The following is a 24361-nucleotide window of genomic DNA, read 5'->3' on the forward strand; positions in this document are numbered from 1 at the left end:
TTTAATTACAATTTTTTTACATATATCTGATGGTCTCTTCATTATGGGACATTTAAATTTCTAGTCGAATATAAATTTTTTAAGATACATTTAAATTTTTTATGTGTTTTATAAATCAAAAGTTTTGGTTAAATACCATAATTATACAAAGGTTTTTAGAGGGTAATGTTTATTTTCTTTTATTTAAGGATGATTCCTTTGAAAATGACAACAAGCCGAGGTGTATGTAAAAATCAACTACATTAATTTAATTATGTTTATTTGAATAAACAAATTTTATTATCATCTTTTTTTTAATGTGCCTTTTAAAGTGGCCACCATGGGACATCCATCCCACTCCCAAATTGAGAGAAGGGCAAGGATGTCATTTTAAAAATTGCAAGAGGGGTGTAAACTGTTGTTTAAGGTTGCTTCACCTCAACTGTCAAGAACATCGTTGATGCAGGAACTGCAGTATTTCAGAATCACCTGGGTTATGGATCTTGCCTCCACACTCTTCCACGCCACCCTAATAGCAAAGGGTGGAAGAAGGAAAGGTGGACCTTACTGAAGAAAGAAAAAAAAATAGTGAAGAGCAACTAATAAAGGTCACTACACATGGATGATAAGTACTGGCAGCAGGGCTTAATTGGAGAACAATTTTAACCACTCACAGTGATTTAAGCACAGGCTATGTGAAATGACTAGCTTGTCGTTGCCTTGGCACTCCAGAAGGATGGATATTTAGTAATGTACACGTACAATAACAAAAGCCAAGGAGGCATATACTGCTCGAAACTAAAATGGATAATCTGTTGAAGTACATGGTATGTATTGAATATCTTATTAAGGTTAAGAAGAGTTAAGGCAGAATATGTAGTTTGTCATAATGTATTCAGAATTAATTTATGTTTATTTATATGCATAATACTTATTATTTAAAATAAAACAACAATATGTATATATTTTGAAGAAACTTAGTGACGAGTTTTAGAAGTAATTTAATTATTTAATTACAACACGTGACCATTGGGAAGGGTGGTTTCTGAACGGGGAAATTTCGTGAGGGGTCAGACTGGCAACCCTTGGTTTCTCTTATCAGTACCTTTCCGGTATGAAGCTCCCGATTGGAATACGCGTCAATCGGTAATTTCTCCGATAATCCAAGCCGTAGCCACTCCTAAAGGCGGCAGTTGAGCAATGGGCGACCCTCGGCTACAAATGCTTTGACACCCCTCACAGAAAAACTGTAAGTATTATTTTCCTCTTTTTTTACCCTCCTCGGATTTATGCCGACGAGGGTGATAATCACGGTAAAATATTGCAGTTTTCAATCCACTGACGTATGTCACGCGTCAGACGGTCGTCGATGTTAAATTTAAACATCTAATCGAACTTTTTCAGTTATATTAGTTTTACATATCGATTTAACCTAAATTTAAAAAAATCCTGGCGTTTTTACAAGCCGGGTCTGATCGTCAGAACAATAAATATTTCGCAACTCGAAATAGGCCACCTCACTCTACTTTAACGTTGCGTCAATCGGCAGGGGTCAGTGACGGTTTAGTAACGACAGCTCTTGTCCCAAAAATTCTCGGTGCGAATGAGGATCGACCAGGGTCCGTTTGATTTCGCTCGTTCCGGGTCTTTCCTAGTTCACACGTCTGCAAAGCATTCCGTTAAGACTAAACAGCAGGCCATATTTTACAAGACATGCCTAAATGAGATTAACTAAGAGTTGGAATGCTTTACAGCATTTTGTTCATACTGAAATTTAGTCCGTTTGCCCTCGCTAGTAACTGAACTAGGATTATCGGAATATATGTACTATATTTTGTACGTTTTCTATCCCTGTCAGACGCATCATTTCGACATTTTCGTAATGAGATTGTCCCAGGCCCAGTCAGGTCATCTACAGTTTCATCATTCCATAGATCTCAACAGTATTCTCACCAAATTAGAACTAAGTCATTGAATGTTGGTTCAAAACTTGCTGTTAATTGGACTGAAAACCTATTTGAAGTAATTCCTGTTGACAATCAATTGGTTACAAATTGGTTTATTCTCACTCATTTGTTGAAGCCATGAGGAGCGGTCAAGAATGAGGTAGTGTAGAAAAACAACGTTTTCATTTATTTTTTGCTGCGTTTCGACCTTTATTCGGGTCATCTTCAGGGGCATAAAGTATGGTGATATTCTTGTGGTGTCATATTGGTTTTGTATGAAAGTGTGGTGTCACAATCAAATATGACACCACAAGAATAGCACAACACTATGCAATGAAGATGATCCGAATAAAGGTCGAAACGTCGGCAAAAAATGAAAAAGGTGTTTTTCTAAACTACCCCATTCTTGACCGCTCCTCTCGAATTCAACAAATTATGAAACAACCGGTCACTAAGGAATACACATTTATTTCGCGGTTAATCCGGAATAGGACAGGTTTGACGAGTCGAAAACACGAATAAAAGCTAAACCACTAACCAGGCGCACGAAGGTTGATGATTCACACTTGCATAATTCCGAATAACGGAGTTTCTGAAGGTCGTAAATTACTCAAAAGTATTCTTTGTCTTACTGTTTCTTATCTATAATAAAAGCGAAGCAGGGCGGACCACCCTTTAATAAGTAAACTGTTGTCGAAAAATCAGTTAATTCCAAAATTATGACTGGTCCCCTTCATCTCGCTGGTTTGAGGCATGACGTGATTTAACTAGCACTTTTAATGTACGAACTTGAAACAGAAAAAGAGCCAACCCAGACGGACAACAGATCTCACAAAAACCGACGTCAATAAATGCCAAAGGGAATGTTGGAAATCACACGGTCTAAATATGGTTCGCTTGTCATCGCGTATGACAATGGTGTGATTTGACTGGGATCTTTAACCGAAACTCTTTTACAAGAACGAAAGCGAATCCAGAGGATGTGGTTATGATACTATGATCATGCTGTTGGACGTTGAGATAATTTATTCAACAATAATACCTTATCTAGTAGAATTTTAGATAGTTGAGTCCAAAAATTATGTTTGATCCGCTTAACCACGTTCATATGTACTATTGAAAAAAAAAATTAATATAAAACATCAGGAAGGACCTTTGGATTTTTGGCTTACGAGAATGTAAATTTCTAAATGATATTGCAAAAGAAATAGTAAAAAAGAAATGTTCATGATTTGATCAATGAATCATTTAGGCTATAAAGTTTGATGTAGCTTTAGATGAATCCTTTGTCTCAGATGGAGGAGTCAAACCAATCATTCTGTATAATGCATATAAACCAGTTTAGAAGTGAGCAATTGACATTGGCACAGCAAGCAAAATATCATACCTATTATAAACTATCAATTTCATACACTTGCGGACGATATACTGTACCAATTGACAAGATGAAAGTAATTTTCAAGGTTAAAGGAGAAGTATTCTATTGGATTTTCCAACAGTGGTTGGAAGAAGATAATTACAATTGTATCTGCAGCAAAAAAGAAAAATAGGGTATAAACATGTAGTCCACTTTATCGGCAGATGTCCAATTTTTATTTATATAAGAGTGAGGCATCTAGAAAAGGAAGAAAATTTTCAGAACATCTATCTACAATACATTATTTGGAAAAGAAGCATGGAACTATCGTAGATTAATAATAACTGAATTTATGTACGATGTGTTTTGTTGTTTGCTATTAAAACAAAAAAAAAAAAATTAATATTGGATTCATGTTCCTTATTTTACCACTATTTTTGTTCTGGTGCAATTCTCTCTTAGGTATTGTAGGAAGGAGGAGAAATAGTTGTTTCTTATTTCCTACAAGATGGAAATAATTAATACTTTAAATTTTTCTTAAATTTATTTTTTATTTTATTATTATTATTTTTTTTATGGCGCCCACAAATGAGAATGCACTTAACGCCACATACGCAGATGGCACCGCCATATTAACAAATCATCTTTCTTCCTCACAAGCTTCATTTATGATACAAAACCACATATCAACAATTGAAAAATTAATCAAACATTACAAAGTTTTCAATTCAAAATTTTAATACTAATTGTTTCTGGCCCTTTTTACGTAAACAATAACACACTTGGGGGCCTCGTAAAGATTTTCATAGTAAATTACAAAATCACATTAACACACCAATACAATTACTCCATTCCCCACAAATACCACATAAGGTACTTAAAAGAATATGGATAAGAGACCTGTTGAATGATTAAAATCATATTATTCATTCAGAGCGGCTGCCAATGGCTAGCTAGTAGCTTTCTGCCTTTCTTTATAACGCCCGTAATGTCACAATGGTAAATTGAAATCTGCTGGTTTGCATAATACACGTACACTTTTAGATAAACATAAATGAAATTAAAAAATGGCCTTTGAGTTTGCATATTAGCCAGAGTACGTTATCGTTGATTATTTCATCATATATAGTTGTGGGAGGGGGGTTGGTGAAAAAGCGGGTAAGTGGGAATCGAACCCACGACCGCGGGGTCTATGAGACGAGTGTCTATCACACTGACCACTCGGCTACCGTTACAGACATATTGGGAACAGCCGCCAACAATTCACGACAAAAATTATGTACCAACTTCCCTTTGTCAAGTAACTACGCGTGACACTACGCGCGATTGTAGTGGCCGCGTATCCGATATTGTGTAGGCAGCTTCAGGCACTAACAGGAAGTACGAACATTATTCGAGAGAGTTAATAATTTTAAATAGTGACGACTGTAAATAAAGGACTTATAAAATCGATTCATTTTTAGGTAGGTTTTGTATGTAAACAATATACAATAAGATTTTATATTGTAAAATTAATTCTGTAAATAAATTATCATTTTTAGGAATGCATTGATTTTGTCCTTATTTGAATGCAACAACATTATGTAGATATGTTGATTACTTGTTTCCTTTAAATATTGCTCGCTTGTTATTGCTGTTATCTCGTGATAATTCGAGCATGATTTGACCGATCAGCTTCAGATCTTCAATCTATGATCTAGCCTGACAAAATCACTTTTCACCAGCACAATAAAATAACCAGACGAACGAAAGAACCAACATAGGTCATAGTTAGGTTCAAAATTTACGTTATAAATTTGCGCTTGTACTCGCAGCTTTTTAGCAAACATTCAAGAGTCGACTCAGATTTTTCATTCATGTAGTTAATTTGAAACCCCTTATTCAGGAGGACAAGAGCAAATCATTCCACATACCACATGTAGGATTTGGGTCGTCTTAATTCCATTCGATCATGGGTAAAAGTTGTTCAAATCTAATCAACTGGGGGGGGGGGTCATTGACTGAGCAGTTTGTTGAAAACTCATGTCTGCTTGCTTTTCACTGTTAGTCTATTAACGTTCAAGTTAATCCATCGAGTTACACTGCTGGCACAGCTGTTGGAATTGATGGACCTGAAAGATATACACTTCGACCCCAAACATAATGACAAGTCTAACGTGAACAGCTAGGAGCAGTATACTGTAAAATTGAAGATTATGAAGATATATGGATAGTTCACTCTGGTTTTCAATCAATTCGTCAAACTTAAAAACAAAGGGTTAGGGGGACCAGAGACTGCCGTTGGTGGGCATTTGATATCTCATAGTAAATCTCAATTCTTTCATCCCTTCTGGACCATCCAAATTGAATCTTGTGCCCACTTTATGAATAATTTGGATGTAATAATTATTTTGTTTTGTCAACCATTATTTTTGTTCCTCAGTTTTTAACCAATGTTTTATTTAAATCTTTATTTAATTTTTTGACCATTTTAAAAAATTATGGTTTAACCATACAATACTTTATTATATTGTTTGTCTGTCACCAAGTTTATGTAAAAAAGGTAATTAAACTAAAAAGTAGTTTAATTTAATCTAAGTGTCAAGGGGAGGGATGTCAAGGAATTATGTTTTTCTTTCCCTGGTAACAATATGTTAAAATATTCACTCCTAAGCTTAACCTGGTGATTTAAGTTGAAATAAACTATTCAAAGTAAGAATAAGATAACTGTTATTTTTCATTTTTATTTATTTTTTTATTTTTAAAAAAATTATTGGACGGATGTTATGTAGGAATGATAAAGGTGGGGTAGTAAGAACTATCTTTTTAAAACGGATGATAGGTGTCTACAGTCTATATTAAATTTAATATTTTCTATTGGGTAAATTGTGTTATAATCTTTGTTGCTATCTTTTAATCTTTTTATCGACTTTTATTCATGGAATTTAAGATATATAAAAATGCAAAGTATGTTTATGTGAATATACCCAAATTAAGGTTTTTTATTTTTCCCATTTAATAGCACATGCACGAACTTCAGGCCTTGAACTCTCGATAATGGGATAAATTACCATTAGTTGTAAGTCTTTTTCTTCGGAAAGTTTGAATGACCGATCGTTAATATTTAGGTCATTTTCGATCTGATCCTGCAATGGCAGTAATCTACCTGATTTACAACAAGACACTACACCAAATAAACAAAAATTAATATCCTGTCGAGCTTAGGAGATAATTGAAAGCAGCTTTCCCTCAATGAATCGCATTAACATAATGGAAAATGCTAACGAAGACCACTGTATGTAAATGATGATAACGGTTTCAACGTAAATTTGACCGAATATTTATTTACACCATAGCTATTGAAACGATCCCCATTGGTTTTGCTTATGTTTATGCGATGAGAATGTAGAGTTGTAAATCAAAGGTTCAAACTGATTCAGGTAAAATGCATTTTTCCCCGGCTTTCTTGTGTAAAGCTACGATATGTAATTTTGTCATTTCTGATTACATTAACTTTTGTGTTTCCCTTGGCTATTAAATTCGCAATATATTAGGTGTTGAATTACAGGAAATTTTGTTCCACACTGGACAGTGAATGTAGTTTGGGCTCAGGCATGCAACCAAACTACCATATTTTGCTAAATTAATATTAATTTGCTCGCGGAGGAATTAATAAGTGTTTGACAAAAACAAAATAAATTAGAGATCATATATTGAGCCAGTTATCGAAAATTATTCCAAATCTAAAAAATTTTCTAAAGTAGTGATTGACAAGTTTTAAAGGTAGAGTAATATGCCTAAAGTATAATAGAGGCTGATTCATTACGGCAGGTGAGAGGGTTAAGAATCAAAGTATTTTTTCATTCATTTGCAAAAAGAGGTGCCGAAATAGACCGCAGAGATATTTCGGAAATTTTATTTTTGTCTATAAAAGAGGATGATCCTTATATGTCATCTAAGCTTTTTCAAATCGAACATTGGTGCTATGCGCATTGGAATATACATGCAGGGTATGGAGAAATAAGAAATAATTTTCTTGCTCAAGTGTTATCCAATAAAGATTGCTGGGAGGAAGTCAATAATTTACATGGAGTGAAGATTAATAAACAAGTGGTACATAAAAAATTAATTACACCAAGTTCAGATAACAATCCAAATCCTTTTGGTACTTGTAGATACAAAATTGCATGTGAGTGTTGCTTAGAAGCAATATCAGCAATATCATCAAAATTTTTGAGGATTATAGGAAGTAGCGTAATGTAGAAAATGAGGATTCGTTAAAGAAGTTAGTAACTTAAGTTACGGAAATCCCTTACAAGCTTTTTGGTTCCATGTTGTTGGCAATTATATATCATTAAATAAGTTTAACTGTACTGTAGATTGGAAACAAGCAGAAGCAGTGAAATCCTTTTGGGATAAAGCAAAATCCGGAGATTATTCTAAATTAAATTTGCAAGATCGTCACCTATATGAGTAGGGGCTTGGATTAAAATCAAATCATTACTTGAGAATGAAATGCGTGCACAGAAAAAGGATGAGATCTTGATGAGAAATACAATATACGCAGCAGGACCTAATTTTCCCGTTTAACTTGACATATTCGAATTTTTCCTTAATCATATAAATCCTGATAGATATCCAGAGCTTCTAAAAAAAGATTTAGAAAAGTATGGTTCTTTGAATAGAATGAAGAACATGCTCAGCTTTGATAAATATCAGCATCATTTGATTGTTTAGAACCAAGTAAAATTTCAGAAGATTATTATAATACCCGATTGGATTCTATAGAATAGAAGAGTATTCGCGATGTCATTTAGATGCAGCTAAAGAACTTTTTCTCCATATATGGACAAAAGGTTTTGACAGTCATCGTGCTCTTGTAATAAGTAAGGAAGTAATGGTTTCTTTAATGTACAATAGCAAAAGGTGCGGCAGGGGCTGTAGCTGGTGTATTTGATATTATTGATGTAGGCATATCAGCAAATAATCTTATAGACTGTAAAAATAGAGAAAATCCATGTGGAGAAAAGGAGATAATGTAGCTTCTACAGCCTTTTCTGGTGCGTCATTTATTTACGGTGGTGCTCTTACTGCTGCTAGTATGCCGGTAGTTAGTATTAGAGTTATGTTTGGGCTCATGGTACATGGTACATTTATAGTGGTGTCAACAATATCATAGAATATGAGGAAAAGTATGACACAACCGGTGGAGAAAACGAGCATATTCTGGAGAACGCTTCTTTTTCAACCTATGTCGTTGGTACGCATTTTGGGTTACCATCTTGTTCGTATTAGCCTTTGAATCAATCTAATAATTAAAAGGTCACTGTTCTAATACATATAATCAAAGTGCACTTATAAGAAATATTGTAGGGCACCATTAATGAAAACAACAATGTCTCATAGATTGAATAATCTGGCCATGTTTTAAAGATAATTTAATAAAATTATATATGCTAAAACATTCAGTGCTATTAAATATTAATGTAGTCGTAATTTCAAATATGTCAAATTCACAAGTACAGTGGTTTCAAATTCCATTTCGTTGTGCACAAGTAGTGATGTACACTGGCAGACAAAAAATTCCACCCACTTGTAACATAACTTGATTTGTATATATTTTTATATATTAATCTAAGTTTCACGTTTTAAGGGCTAAGTCATAAAACCAAAGACCAGAGAGAAAATCGTAAAGGCAAACCATATTTAGTAGTAAAGTAGTATGATGAGTATAATAAACAACAGAGTGCTTTCAACACATTATCAACTTCATTGATACCTAAACAATTAAAATGATACCTTTCTGGGAAAAAAAAAAAAAAAAGTTTTGTTAGAAATTCATTTCATGTTCCACTGAATCCTGAGCAAGCATGTGTCATTTTAATCGTATAGCTATTAATAGTGTAATCTGTTGAAAGCACTCTATTGTTTATCATACTCATCATATTAAAAGATATTTAATAAAGATCAGATATTAAAAGTTCGCTTGTAAAATTCAAGACATTCATATCCCGTTGAGAAAGGCTTCATTCATTACGTCGAGTTGTTTCTTATTATGTACGTCAGCCAACTGAATTGTTTTTTAAAGGTACCATAAGTATGTTATCTATGGTCTGTTGCAACATTTCGCACCTTTGGTTGAATTTGGAATGAGGTTGAAAAGGTTACTCTTGTACGTTCATTGGATGACCTATAGTTTCCAACTCTGAAATGCCTTGTCCTTTCCAGCATATTCTGTCGATCACCGTCACAAAATGACTTGCTCACAGCATTAAGTTAAAATTAAGCTATTTTTTAACTTAATTATATCAAAATGGATTTATAATTTTCATCTCAACCGCGTGTTACATCAAAATTATAAATAAATAAAAAAAAATTTTTTGGCATCAGCTGGTCATATAATAATGTACAATGTGTTCAAAATAACAAATAAAAACAATAACTAATAAATACATTTATTAATACAATAATTACAACTATTATTACAACCCTTATTTTAATATAATCATACTCTTTTGTTTATATTATTCAAGAAGTCCTCTATTGCAGAAATCACCTCGCTAGAACAGAAGCTTATTATATTTGAGTATCCTACAATATTTCCCATTACGTGTTTAATAACACTCAGCATCTTCCTACGTTTCCCTTCGTAGAGTGAACACATCATGATTATATGTTCCAGTTTCTATGCTATCACACGTGCACTTTTCGTCTTGTTGTAAATAATATTTGCACACACCGTGATCGGTTCTTAGCCTCACTATTATCCTGCACGTCGCTTTTTTTAAGAGTGATCGTTGAAAACCAGGGTGTTGTCGAAATGGCAGGAAACATTTTTTTTTATATAGCAGCCCTTACCACACTCACTGTCTGCCAACTATTCATGCCTTGGCCATTGGATAAGCCGCTAGTTATTTTATGTTATGGCATATATTTTTGTTTTGTAAACATTTTGTATTAATAAAGCATTATTATTATTATTATTATTATTATAGTCATGGTATGGTAATCTGATATTTAATTGGTGATTGATTAATAATATTGGTTCTTTGGTTGCTTCTCTCGCTAACGAATCCGCTTTTTCATTGCCACGAATTCCATAGTGAGCTGGAATCCAAAACAAGGAGTTTTATTTCTTTATTTCTTCTCATTTCGACAATTATGTTCCTCATTTGTAATATTATGTAGTTGCTTAATTTTTGTGCATTGACTGCTTTGATCGCCTCCAAGGAACTTTTGGAATCCGTTATTATTATTACTGTTGATTGATCGGAAGTAATTGAGCGGGCAATTACTGGCGGAGTAAGGCCTTCTTAATTGCTTGAAGCTCACAGTTAAGGGCTGATGCCTCATCCGGCAACCTAACCTTTCGTCCAAACTTCTTCATTGTGTCATAAAACCCGCATCCCGATTTCCCATCAGCCTTGGAGCCGACCGAGTATAGCACAAGAGATTCTATTGGAAATAAGGTACTTAATTCTTTTTGAAACAGTTTATTTATTTAGATCGTGTCCACATTTTTTTTATTTTACTCTATGCTATATTTGTTATATACATTGTTAATATTTGTAAGTATATTGTCCAGTGAAAGTTGAAATATTGGAAATTTATCTGATTGGTATATCTTTTCTTGTGTTATACTCAATTACGCAAAGCTATCGGCCAAGGGAGGGGCGGGCTAATGACACCAGGAAGGTGAGGTAAGATTTTGGGAAGTTTGGAAGGATACGTTTTAGAAGACATGAACTATGATATGAGATGAGATATAAGATAGAGATAATAAGTTATGGGATGAGAGATTCGGAGTGTATGTCTATCACTTAAAATAAGACTTAAGGCATAAGTCCGGATTCTCGTTGCATAACATTAATAGGCGTTGATTGTAAAACCCCCAAACTTAGTCTTATAGGCCTATTTTGGATCACGTACAGTTTTTTCAGCAACGTGGGCTTAACTTGTCGAGTCTTTTTTTACGAGTTTTTGATAGTCCGTGAATGAGTGCTGAACGCCAACTAGTTGAGAGTACATTCAACTTATAAACTGATGGAGATCGAGATGAGAATTGCATTAATTAAAGCATCATTAATCAAATAAAACGAAAATAGTCTCTTTAAATTTTCTTGTAGTTCTATTGATTAAATTACATTTAATTGTACATTTAAAAAAACACGCACTCACAGTAGCAATATATACAAAGATACTTTAAAACAAAGTCTCTTGCGTATGCCATCCAAGGAATTGGGTCGACCGAGTTAATACGGGTACAGCCTTTATTACCGGCATTATATTGTACTTCGTATTATTTTTATTTTTTTTAAATTCCCAAAATGGGACGTTTACGGCAAGAGGTACATAAACCCCTTTTATTTATGGGGGAATACAGTCGTGTTTTCTCTTATTTGCATAAATTACCTTGGTAAAAAAATCCTGCACCCTTTTAAGAACTCTTCTTCTATAGCCCCCTCGTGAGGGTTCAACAAAATTTTTCAATTAATTAAGATTTTTAGTTGAGAAAAAAAAGTCAGTGTCACGAGCGGGATTCGAACCCACGATCTTCGGCTAGATACGCCGCTTGCTCTACCACTTGAGCTATCCTCGATCCACTCGGACACTAACTTCCCATCTCAACCCCACCTTTTTAATTTTCCCTCCTTTTTGCCATTTTTCAAATGTCGTGTAATCTATTTGATTATCGGCGACAAATCAAATGGCCACGGAGAGCATTAGAGAAGGTATACTGCATTTTAACTTATTAAATTCACTAGTTATCGTGGTCCACATGACCAATTATAACTTTCAATTAATTAATGTTTTTAGTTGAGATAAAAAAGTCATTGTCACGAGCGGGATTCGAACCCACGATCTTCGGCCAGATACGCCGCTTGCTCTACCACTTGAGCTATCCTCGATCCACTCGGACACTAACTTCCCATCTCAACCCCACCTTTTGAATTTTCCCTCCTTTTTGCCATTTTTCAAATGTCGTGTAATCTATTTGATTATCGGCGACAAATCAAATGGCCACGGAGAGTTTTAGTAAAGGTATACTTCATTTTAACTTATTAAATTCACTAGTTTTCGTGGTCCTTTGACCAATTATTTTTAAATTCAATTTTTTATCTCAACTAAAAACCTTAATTAATTGAAAGATATTAATTGGTCAAGCGGACCACGAAAACTAGTGAGTTCAACAAAATATTTGCAGTACAAGCAGATATATATTTTATTTTTGTTGCTTGTTATAATTATTTTTGTAAATGGACATCTAGTAGTTTGGTCGTTTCCGATTATCTTTCAACCCAGACCCACCACTGAAGGTAGCGAGAAGCTGAAACGTGTCTGACAGGCCATAACTACGAGATAGATGATGGGAACCGGTATATTACACAATCACGTGTGCAAAGTTGAGTCTATTGAATGACGGGGTGTCCATTTTTATACAGACTAGCCACTTTTATTGTAAAAAAACAAGATATTAAAATAAAAGTTATAATCCTACCATTTGTGGGAACGATAGCCTCACAGAACCAATGTACGCGGACCCATCTTGTATCTCCCCTATAGCTTAGATATCCCAATCTCTTTTTACCCTCTTTGGAGATGAAACGACGTGCTATCCTCTGATCCGCAATTGTTGTAATAAGCTCCTCACATGTTCAAAAATAGCCGTATTGAATGGCAGTAAAAAGTTTAACAGGTGTGTTACGGGCGTCGTTCTTGCACGACGCATTAGACTCTTCCTTTCACGTATGGACGTCGTTCCAGAACGACGCCACTCTTTGAGGGAACTCCCGCTTTCCGAATTGTCCTTGAATTCTATTGTAGGGTATGGGTTTTTCGAATCGAGTCAGTTTCATTGGCCTTTTGAATCGCTTTAACAATGTAAAAACAATTAATTAAAAATAAAGTGAATCTGTTATATTCAGAAATTGCCAAATTTTAACATATTATAAGTTTTGTAAAGTCTCGCGAAAAAGTAGATGAATTGTAAATGAATGTAATTAAGTTCGTTCCGTTACGTAGCTGTTGCCTACGAACAATAAAAGTTGTTGGATTGTTGTAGACTGAAAATCCGATTGGAAAAAAATGAAGTTTTGCAATTATGGCTGTCGTTTTATTTTCCTTATTTCAATTATTTTAGAACATAAATAACAATTACAAAGTTGGCAATAAGAGTAAATAGGTGTAATATAAATAGAGATATTACAATACTCAACTCTGCATATATAACTTCCACGAATGTAACCTCATACAAATAGTCAACCATGTCACATTTGGCAACTAGATCTCAGATACCAATCGCTCCAGAAATTGTACCCAAAATGCAAAAACTTTTTAAAACTGGTGAAACATCTAAAATATCTAAAAAAATTAGAAAAAGTTGGTGTTTTAACTGCTTTTTAGTTTTTAAGCTACCGGTGGAGGTGTTAATTGCGAATTTGAGTTTTGATGTATTCGACTATTTCCTCTACAATTATTGTTATTTGTTAATTTACAATATGACAATTGATTTGCTTAAAACCGGCATAATTTAATGATTTACAATAATTATCAAACAACATATTTAAACAAATATGTTTTTCAGAGTAAAATATTATTGCATGGATATGACAAAAAATGCCCGAACGTCGCTACAAGTAAAAGATTTTGCATTATAACCTACAAATATAGTTTAAAATACACTTTTCCTACACAAAAACTTTGATTCGCGGCCTGGAGTTCTTGAAGTACACAAATCTTTTGTTTGGGTTTATTACACTTAATTTAAGTTGAAATTGAATCATACAAAAGCGAATTTTTTTTAAAACAATAAAAAAATTGTTAACATTAACCAGTAGTTAACAGCTAATGCTAAGAAAACGAATTCCACTTTAAACATAGAATTTTCCCTTGTAGGTCTAGTGTACGACTAAATTTTGGTGCCCAGAGGGTTTCCATGCCACCACGTGCAATAAACTAAGAAGCGGGAAGAATGAAATGGAACGAATTCCATCTGGGCTCCCCAATAAACGCCTACGCAGGCCAAAGAACAGAAATATCACCCGACGGGAATTTCCTCATATAAATTGCAATTAACGAGGGATGCTTTAGTAGGATCCGAATTGCTTCGATCTTTCAATCCCTAAACCGAAAAACGACGAAACCACATGGATTCAAAACGATTATACAATTCAGAAATTGCAGTTTTGCCCATTGTTCGACATTACTAATCACATTTTAGTTTAAAGATGTGTATCGATCTGCTTGTTGAACAACTTGAACAAAAGGATCTTCAGTGAGGTCACATCAGAAACGGCAATTCTTTAAGTTTTTGCCGAGCTTTTCATGTTCTAACTGCGATATTTTCCTAACATAAATAGGCCCTGATGACGACGATATAATCGTCGAAAGCTCGGCAAAAACTTAAAGAATTGTCGTTTCTATTGTGACCTCACTGAAGATCTTTTTGTTCAAGTTGTTAAAACTTTTTAGTTTAATTCAAAAAGAAGGAAAACTATCCACAGATTGAAGCACATTACCTACTAGTAACTGTAATTATTTTGGGAGTGTAAGCAGGTACAACAGCGAAGGCTAGTGGTCAGAAATGAGAAATTTCGATCAAATGTTTGTTCACGACTAATTTACATATAGGGTTGAATTATATGCTAGAGATGGTCAAACACTAGGCAATTTAATAATGTTGGCGATTGTTGATTGTCAATTGCTCTTCGATGGTTGATGGTCTGCCTATGACAGCAGTTTGATCAAATTGACGACGCTATGAAACGATTCAATACCAGCGAGGACAGGCGGACCTGAAATAAATCAAATTTTAAAAGAAACTAATCTTATTGTGTCACTCATGTGACAATTCATAAAAAGCTAACTATAATTTTTTTAAACAATAATATACATATAAGAAAAAGGTCGAGTACAAAATCGACCTTTACTAGTTGAATATGGAATGATATGCTGATAATATTTCGTCAATACAGAAAAAAAAGTTAATGTTGAATTTAAAAAGTTGAAAGTAGACAAAGCCTGCCAGGAAACAGGTCCAGTTGGACCATGTGCTGTGAACCGCGGTACTCAGACTTTAACCGACTGATCAACTATCACATTAGGTTTGTCACAATCGGCACAAGAGAATCGCCATGTACTCAAGAAGGGAGTAGGGCAAGTTGGACACTAGTGGAAGGAACGCAGAGAACATTTTAGGTGACATTGGAAGAATGGAGTAGAAGACTTTTTGTCTAAATTCAAAGATGGTTCTACCTCTGAATTACTGCTCTCGATTCTTTTTGCTCACCATAATAACTTACATTTTAAATACGCATGTTTAGTTCTTTAGACTGATGATACATACCATGATGGATACATACCGTGATTCAGTTAAATATATTTTCTAGACCCTATATACATATTTAGTAGTCTTAATTGACTGTATTAATTATGGCTTAATTATCAATTATGGCTTATAAATACTTATATAGCGAATCCAATTAAATAAATCTATTAATCCAATTTATAAATCTATTAATCCAATTTATAAATCTATTAAGATATTGTTAAGAGATGGATCAATCTTGTGAAGATTCGTGAAGATTTGTGTATGTGATAATGAGGTATTAGGCCACAGAAATATACAAAGATTACAAGTTCTTTTTCAGGTAAATATGTAGATGTTTATAATTCCTATAAATATAAAAACAACAATTGAAATAAAAATAAAATAAAATAATAATTGTTTTTTTATATGTTATTTATTTATTATCAAGGATTTATAAACATCTACATATGTACCTGAAAAAGAAATTGTAAACTAATTCAGCGCTGAAGATGTTCACAAATTAAACGAAAGCTTGGCATGAAGTTGGGAGTTTCTTTGTTTCTGTGACCTAATACCTGATTATCACACATATAAATGTATAAATCCAATTAATCAAAATTATTTTCTAAAGCGGATCTTTACAATATTAGTAGCCAGAAATCTCCAGAAACAGATGTTCTATTTGACTTCACATGGGAGATTTAAGTCTTCAACGAATTCGAGTTCAAGGTACCATTAATTTATTTAGATTAGGACAATTGCCAATTGCTTAGTTTTCCTTTTCCATGGGTAAAGTCGACCAAGGTTTAGCCCTTGTTACTGGACGGACAGGGTTGCAAATTGAAAGATATACGACTGCGCCGGAAACGGATTGATGCCAATTGAACCAACGCATGAGATTCCCCCGATTGAATTTAGGTATTTTCCTCGCGTTTGGTTTCTATAAAATCATCAATGTTAAAGGCTAACTTATTGCAAAAAGGACGAGGCTTTTATCGTATTAATGCTGGTGTTATATTATCTAACAGTTCTAGTCTATCACGGAAATATACATACTTTTTAAATTAAATGTGCGTTAATTGTACTACAATAAAACTGTATGCAATAGAAAATCACTTAAAAAGATTAGTTATTATGTTTATTATTAGTTTGTTAGTGTGAGCACCCCTTGAGTCGTTTTGGTTGTGGATTCTCGTGTAATTTGTAGTCGTTCCTAAATCACAGATTACGGATTTTTTATACCATTGTTTATCATACTGTAACCACGTATCACGTAGATAATTCCTAATCGTTTATTCCGCACCGTTCCACTTTTTAATTTGACAAATTACCCATCTGCAATTCATATTGCTGTGTGTCATATGAAATCGTGCAAGTTACACAAACCTGGCCGACAAATAACAGTTTTTCTCCATTCTTGAAAAGGATACTACATTTCGTAAAAAGGCTCTGTAACAGTCCTCTGAGTTGGTCATGAACTATTTTGAACTGTCGTTGTTTTTATTTTTTTTATAAAACATAAAGTAAGATTGGTTCGACGAGTAATAGTAGCTGCATTATTCTGTGTAGAGTCTCAAAGAATTTCACTGAGGGATCAAAGTGACAAACCTCGTCGAAAACTTCTTCCTCTATCTAGAAGAAGCTTTTACATTTATTCATTCCTTGTATACTTTATGTGATGTTTTATTCATTCATATCACATTTTGCTGTTTCTACAAGATTTTATTAATATACCTTATATAAATAGAAATGATAGAAATTATAAATAGTGGAGTGAGTGTGTTGTTCAATCTTTTTAAACGACTTACTGTGAATAGAACTATCTTTTTAAAAAGATTTACCTTATATAAATGTAATACGTATTTAACTTTTTTATTGCATTTTTCTGAGTTGTGGCTTTGCTGTTGGTTTGGATTTTTTGGTACTAACTATCTACAAAAATGGCCAACTTTGGAAATGCATATTTTCTCCTTTTAAATCACAGACCTGCGCTAGGTCTCATTTTTTAGAAAATTTTACGCTGAACATTTTTTTTGCTTTTCAAATGTTTTCCTAGCTTTAGTCATTCATCAATTAGTCACCTTTCACGTTGCCCGAGTTCTCAACCATTTTCAAGTTATTCGCGATTTTTGTGCAAATAACGTGATTTTTTATGTACCCATGGAAAAACCCGATCACTTTCTCCTTCTCAGTTCAATTCCTCACTAAGATGGCGCGTTTGAAGATGCGGAAACGAAAAATCCGCGAGTGGAGATAGACCCATTAAGGGCCGTGGGCCGGTTAATATGGTTGTTTTGTTAGGGCTAATACCTAAACCAGCGGTTTTACTCCAAAGTTTCAAGCAATTCGTCAACTGTTAGGCTCCACAGTAGGGGTGTTAGTGCGTATTGCAGCTCCTTGCAGGCATAGCTTGGTTGTGCTAACTATGGTTGTTTCAGCTTTTCGGGTTATTAACATTTATCCAATCCATCTAGATATGGTATGGTCTACATGATTTTTCTCTAGGGAGATCTTCATGGATGCATGAATGCATTTTCGAAGGCTCCTTCAATGTCGAGGAACGCACAGATTGTTTTTTCCTTGGTTTCTAGGGTTTAACTCAGGTCACTGGTTGACTGGTACAGAGCAGTTTCTGTTGATCGTCCTACTCTGTATGCATGCTGACAGTGATGGAGTGGTAGTCTATCAATACTGCCCTTCTTATATTTTTGTCTATTAGCTCTTCAAGTGTTTCTGGTTTAAAAGATGTTAGGCAGATTGGACTATAGGATTAGGTACTTATAGAGCCTCTTTTCCTTATTTCGGTATAAGCTTTGCTCTACGACTGTTTGTGGTATATGCTAATGCTAGGCTGCTTCTATATATGCACCAGTGTTGGAATTATTCTTCCTGCTCCTTTTTAGCAGGATGGGAGGAACCGTCCATACCTGACGCTATGGGTTGAAAGAATTGATTGCCCTGATTGGTCTCTTTCTCTGTGCATATTTCAGCGGCTTTCTTCCAGTTTTCTTATCTCTGTTTATGTGTTTTCCTATTTTCCAGGGATGGGTCATAGGTACTGCTTGGAAAATTTGTACGTAGATGAAGTTTTTGTCTTGCATCTTCTGAGTAGGTACCGTCTACTTTCTTCTAGACAGTTTATTTCTATTCTGTCCTTTGCTAGTGCTTTGTTTAGTCTAGCTGCTGTCAATACAGAGGATATTTCCCTGCAGAATTTGCGAAAGCTTTCTCTCTTTGCCCTTCGGATGGTCTGATTATATAAGGTGAGTAACCCCAGTTACTTGCAGTTTTTTCTTAATTGAATGCTCTTATGGTTTTTGCTCTGAGGCTGCCCAGTTCTCTATTCCACAGGGAACCTTATTATTCTATGGTCTGAAAGAAATCGATTTCTCGTTAGAAAACCTCCAATTTCTTTTGACATTGTGTAGGGCGTAGCTGTAAATGGTAATAGCCAATACTTCTTGTCTCACTTTGGTGACAAAGGTTGACCCTACGTAATGAATTTCTAATTCTAAGAGTAGGCTTCTGGTTTTTTCCCATATTGTTATCTGTATTTTGATGGGGACGAGGCCTCTGGGCATGAATTCTGCACAAGAGAAGTCAGAGATAATTAGTGTTTTTTTGAGTTCTCCTTTTTTGTATCCTCCTCCCCACCTCCTCTTTTCAAAACTCTTCCAGGGATCCTCCTGAAACGATAATTGAGGGTGTCCTCTTTTTATTATCGTCTCTGTGAGGCTTCGTCTATGCTCAGGATCATTACAATCCCAGGCCCTTCCGCCTTGTCTGAGTGTGTTCTCCACTCCTCAGTGCAGATCCCATTTCTGCGCCTTGACCAGAGGCAGTCTTCTTTTTTTCTCCTAGTTTTTCACTTCGCTAGTACTGGCCGTAAATGTTTTGACATTCGTTAACTTTACATTTATAGATTAAGTACTAACTTAGCTTTGAAGTAAAAGATGAGATGGAATTCAACTTGTCCTTTCCTTTTACTCGTGCAAATTGTGAAAGAAAAAAAAAAGAAAGGACTACGCTAATTTGCGCTTTGTTCATTTGAATTGAATGAAAGAGGAATTTTTTAAATGAGTTCCATGCAATTGGCACGTGTTTGACTTCATCATTTGACGATCGAAGGCATAATTGTCAGTTCTTTGTTGTTGGTTGATTTGTATTGTCTCGAAAGACTTTTCGTCCTCCATGTGGTGGGGAACTGTCTTTGGAGGGGGTGTCCTGGCCAGCAACAAATCATGTTGGTGTTACTCGATTCTGTCTGTACTGGATCGGTTTCAGTCATGGTTTTACCCCTGTGTCCATAGCTGTTTGTCAATCGAGTGGCGGTGGCTCGTGCTCTGCGATGACCACGCACGGAGGAAACTGAGTTTTGAAACTGACTTGAAGACCAGGTGGGTTCCATGTTTATATCCTGATATAATTGTGCGCTTAATGGCTTGAGCTTAGCTAAGAAATCTTTTTTGCCCCTGAAAGCTACTAAAATAAGCTTATAACTAACATTGAAGACTGCCCACCATCTACCCCAAAAAAAAGTTTTCTTTTTTCAGTAGAACAGATACAACCAACTCTTTGAAAAATGTATGTATACCGATGGACAAAATTAACGCACCACTTTTTAATGTATTCAGCTTTATTCGTATGTAGCATACCAAACAGAGGCTTGGATGTAAAAATGTAAAATAAAGCATTTAAAAATAAAATGTTTATTACCTAATTACTAAAAAAAAAATTATTGAGTAAAGAGCAAAAAAAAAATGTAAAAAAAACTTTTTTGTCTACTATAATACTAATTATTTCCTCCTCTGGCACGAATTACGTCCGTTAAATGCCTTTGCGTTCCTTGCACAAGATTTGTAGTAAAGTCCTGAGATATTCTTGCATGAAGAACAGACTTTCCATCAGTTCTAGGGTGTAAATAATTAATAATAGTAGTAATAATCTCATCGCCTTGAGTTCAGATAAATGAAATATATTTAATTATACACATATATAGCCTCAATGTCAAGAGTTTATCTCATGTAATAGCAGTTATTTCAACCGGACACTTTTTTGTAGCGAAATGGCATTATACGGTGCAAGAAAAAAATGCTGATCGGTTATTTTCTGCTTTAAATTTGATGAAACGTCAGAACTTATTTCCAATTGTAAACTGTATGAAAAAAAAGCAAGTTCACAGTTTCTAGAAAATCCTAATCAAGCATTCCTGCCGATCCTTTTTAATTAGGCAGTGATCCTTTCGTACTGTAGGGATGCTTTATAACCAGAATCTTTATAAGTATAACGATGACCATTTTTACGACTACACTTTTTACCCAATTTCCTATGCTTTGTTTGATCAGATTGCCATTACTGGCCAGAGCTTCGTTTGGTTCGTATACTCCATTTTTCTGAGATAATTGACACAAGTTCACTAATTTCCTTATTGGTTTAGCTTTGCATACAAAAGGTCCTCATGCTGATTATCAGTTGCTAGGGTCAATTTGCTAGATTCATATATCGGGTTTTAATCATCAACTTCACGGATAAATATTTTTTTCACGTTAAATTGCAAAATTTAAAAATTTCGTTATCTTCTTAATTTGCAGAATCGCCAATTTGGACCAATTTTTATTTCCACGTTCTTTTAATTTCTTTCTTTAGGTTGTGCATTTTTCAACAACCATAGGTTGAATTCGTCAGGTACAGCGAATAAGACCTTTAATTTTAACATTGTAATCGTTTAATTGTTTTAAATTTGGAAGATTTAGGTTGTTAATGAGCGAAGTTAATGGATTTTTTAGGGTGTTTATGATATTACTGCTGTATGTTTTGAATTATCCATGTAGGCCGTTGATGTTAATTTTTTAGCGTAATTACGTGAACAGGTTGCAGACTTCAATATTTTTTAGGTATTGAATACCAGGTTTACAGATTTCATTATTATTGGGTTGTCCGGAAAATAATGCAGGATTTTGGTATTAAACAAAAAAAAAGAAACTAGTTACTTTAAAGCAATGTTCTTTAATCAAAATAATTTCCCATACTCTCAATACATTTCTCCCAACGTGTTGGTAACTTATTAATTCCGTCTGAGTAGAATTCAGAATTTTTAGAATTGATAAAGTCAATAAATGCATTTTCCAGTTCCGTTTGATTTTTGAATATTATGTGTTGTAAGTAGTGGTCCAGGTGTCTAAAAAAATGGTAGTCAGTAGGCGAGAGGTCCGGAGAGTAGGGTGGGTGAGGCAAAGTTTCATAGCCAAGCTCCAATAATTTTTGTGACGTTACACGTGACACATGTGGTCGAGCGTTGTCATGCAACAAAATGGGCCCTTTCCGATTGACCAAAGAGGGCTTCATTACTGCCAATTTCTGATGCATGGTATTAATTTGGTTACAGTATGATTCAGCATTGATGGTTTCGCCAGGATTTAAGAAGCTGTAGTGTATTAAACCAAATGAAGCCCACCATACCGTAACCATTACCTTTTTTTGATGAGTTGGGGGCTTTGGAAAATGTATTGGAGCTTCTCCTTTGTCGAGCCACTGTCCAGAACGTCTAGTGTTATCGTAGAGAATCCACTTTTCGTCACATGTAACAATTCTGGCCAGAAATGGGTCATTTTTGTTTCGACAAAGAAGTGATGCACAAACATCAAAGCGCTGATTTTTTTGGCGATCGTTTAATGAGTGTGGAACCCAATTTTCGAGTTTTTTCACTTTTCCAATCGCCTTGAGGTGGTCAGCGACGGTCGTTTTACTGACTTTGAGTTGCTCTGCAAGTTCTCGAACAGTTGTTTTGGGGTTTTCTTCCACCACTGATCGCAGAACATCATCATTAAGAGAGGAAGGCCTTCCACGACCTTCTTCATCTTCAAGGCTGAAATCTCCCTCCCGAAATTTTTTAAACCACCTTTGCACAGTGCACTCATTAACACAACCCTCGCCCCAGACTTGGTTAATGTTTCTAGCCGTTTGGGCTCCGCTTCGGCCGAGTTTAAACTCGTAAAAGAAAATCGTACGAAATTCTCGCTTTGACATTATAAGGATGACTGAATTATTTCCAAGTAGCGGAATGCTACAGAGGTAAACAAACAATATCATTTGGAAGAGGATTAATAAGTGTTGACATTCATACAAATGAGTAATCCTGTAAACGTAAACAGAATATTTTATATAGATTTTTTTTAATGAAAACTTAAAATCCTGCATTATTTTCCGGACAACCCGATAGTTGAGGTGTCATGTTAACAGTCTTCATTAGTTAGCCAAGTACACAGACTATTTACATATTTAATTTTTAATTCACTAGGAAAACAGGCTTCCTGATTTGTGTATGTTTTTAATCGAAAACTGAAGAGTCTAACATCAAATTCCGTAAAAGTACTGATTAATAAGTAGTAAGTAAAAGTAAGATTTTACTTTATCAACAGGTCCTCAAGCCCGTGTGGACTTTGGCATCCAGATTTCGGCAAAACCAACCGCAGGAAACAGTTTCAGAAAACGAAGTACTGAGAAGTAGTCAATGTCGGAAATGAAGACCACCGCCGTGACATCTATTTGAAAACAATCGGGGAAATTATTATAAACCACCCTAGCCACCATCAAAGATCTTAAATACCACACGTCATTGTCGAACCAGTCCACTTGTTAGATGTTCAACACCTAACCAGACGACTCAAATGTGTTGAGCAACATGGTTTATTTCTGATGTAGTGAATGTGGTGATAATGTAAAACATTAAGACGTAAACAAATACGATATTGTATGAAAAGGTTTTAATGACTATACTATTTTTCAAAAAAATATCATTATTAATTTTCAATTAATTATTCTTTTTGTGTAAGGTCTTTGTTGAAATGAAAAAGTTAGTGCCACGAGCGGGATTCGAAAGTAAGTTGGTCAATCAGACCACAAAATATAATGGATTCTTATTAACTATGTTAATAAGCTATATAATGTTGTAATATTAGAAAGTCTACCCATCCTCAAAAATTGGAGGGGAACCGTGATCCATATTATTATTTAGTTTGTAGGTAGTCCTTCCACATTTATTGTCTGAATTATGTTAATAACTGTACAGATTATTCGGAGATCGTGAGATGCGGCCTGGTGTGACGTAGGTATTAGAAAAACATTCTCTTTATCGTGCCAACGTCTTTATTGAGATCATCTTCAGGGCTTAAAGTGTTTGTTTTCCGCACTCTCAACAGGACACACACGGAAATGACACATCTATACGGAAAACAAACACTTTAAGCACTGAAGATGATCTCAATAAAGATCGAAACGTTGGCACGATAAAGATAATGTTTTTCTAATACCTACGTCACATCAGACCGCATCTCACGATCTCCGAATAATCATTGACTAACGGTCACTAAACACCACACACTACTATACAGATGTTCATCACTTCATTGTTTCTAAAATTCATTGTATTCATGTATGTTTTATTCAACGATGATCGTTTGAGTGAGTTAAATGATAATCTTTAGCTCCATACACTTTCTTTTTTATGCGTTTAGGTTGATAATTAATTAGGATTGCAGATTTTACCTTTAGACTAGTTTTGTCTGTTTATTCACCAGACTAATCAATTTCATTAGGATCATGTTTGTGAGATTATGTTTTTGTTCAACGTGGAATTTCATTCATTTAAATGTTTTACTGCCATAATTTTATTATGTTATTTTATCAGATTATTGCACTTCGCTATTTGTTTAAGCACATTAATACCATGCACCATGCATACCCCTTTCCTTTAACTTTCGATTGGAAAACTGTTGAACGTATTGCAATAAA

At 34.6% G+C, this 24361-nt stretch overlaps 1 protein-coding gene across 2 annotated transcripts in view; it reads left to right on the forward strand.

Moving 5' to 3' along the window:
• Nucleotides 1-1057: 1057 nt before the first annotated feature.
• LOC106665023 (sialin) overlaps nt 1058-24361 on the forward strand; it is a 56224-nt gene continuing 32920 nt past the window's right edge. The window contains exon 1 of one of the 2 annotated variants that reach the window (XM_014391152.2): nt 1058-1228. Coding sequence is in view for 1 of the 2 variants with exons in the window: in XM_014391155.2 (XP_014246641.2) it covers nt 19763-19968 (206 nt within the window). In the remaining variant the exon portion in view is untranslated. Of the gene's footprint in view, nt 1229-19747; nt 19969-24361 lie in introns of those variants that run through there. The other variant, XM_014391155.2, reaches the window with a different exon arrangement.

The sequence above is a fragment of the Cimex lectularius genome, unplaced genomic scaffold (assembly GCF_000648675.2).
Source record: "Cimex lectularius strain Harlan isolate CLEC.00 unplaced genomic scaffold, Clec_2.1 scaffold32, whole genome shotgun sequence".
Lineage (NCBI taxonomy): Eukaryota > Metazoa > Arthropoda > Insecta > Hemiptera > Cimicidae > Cimex > Cimex lectularius.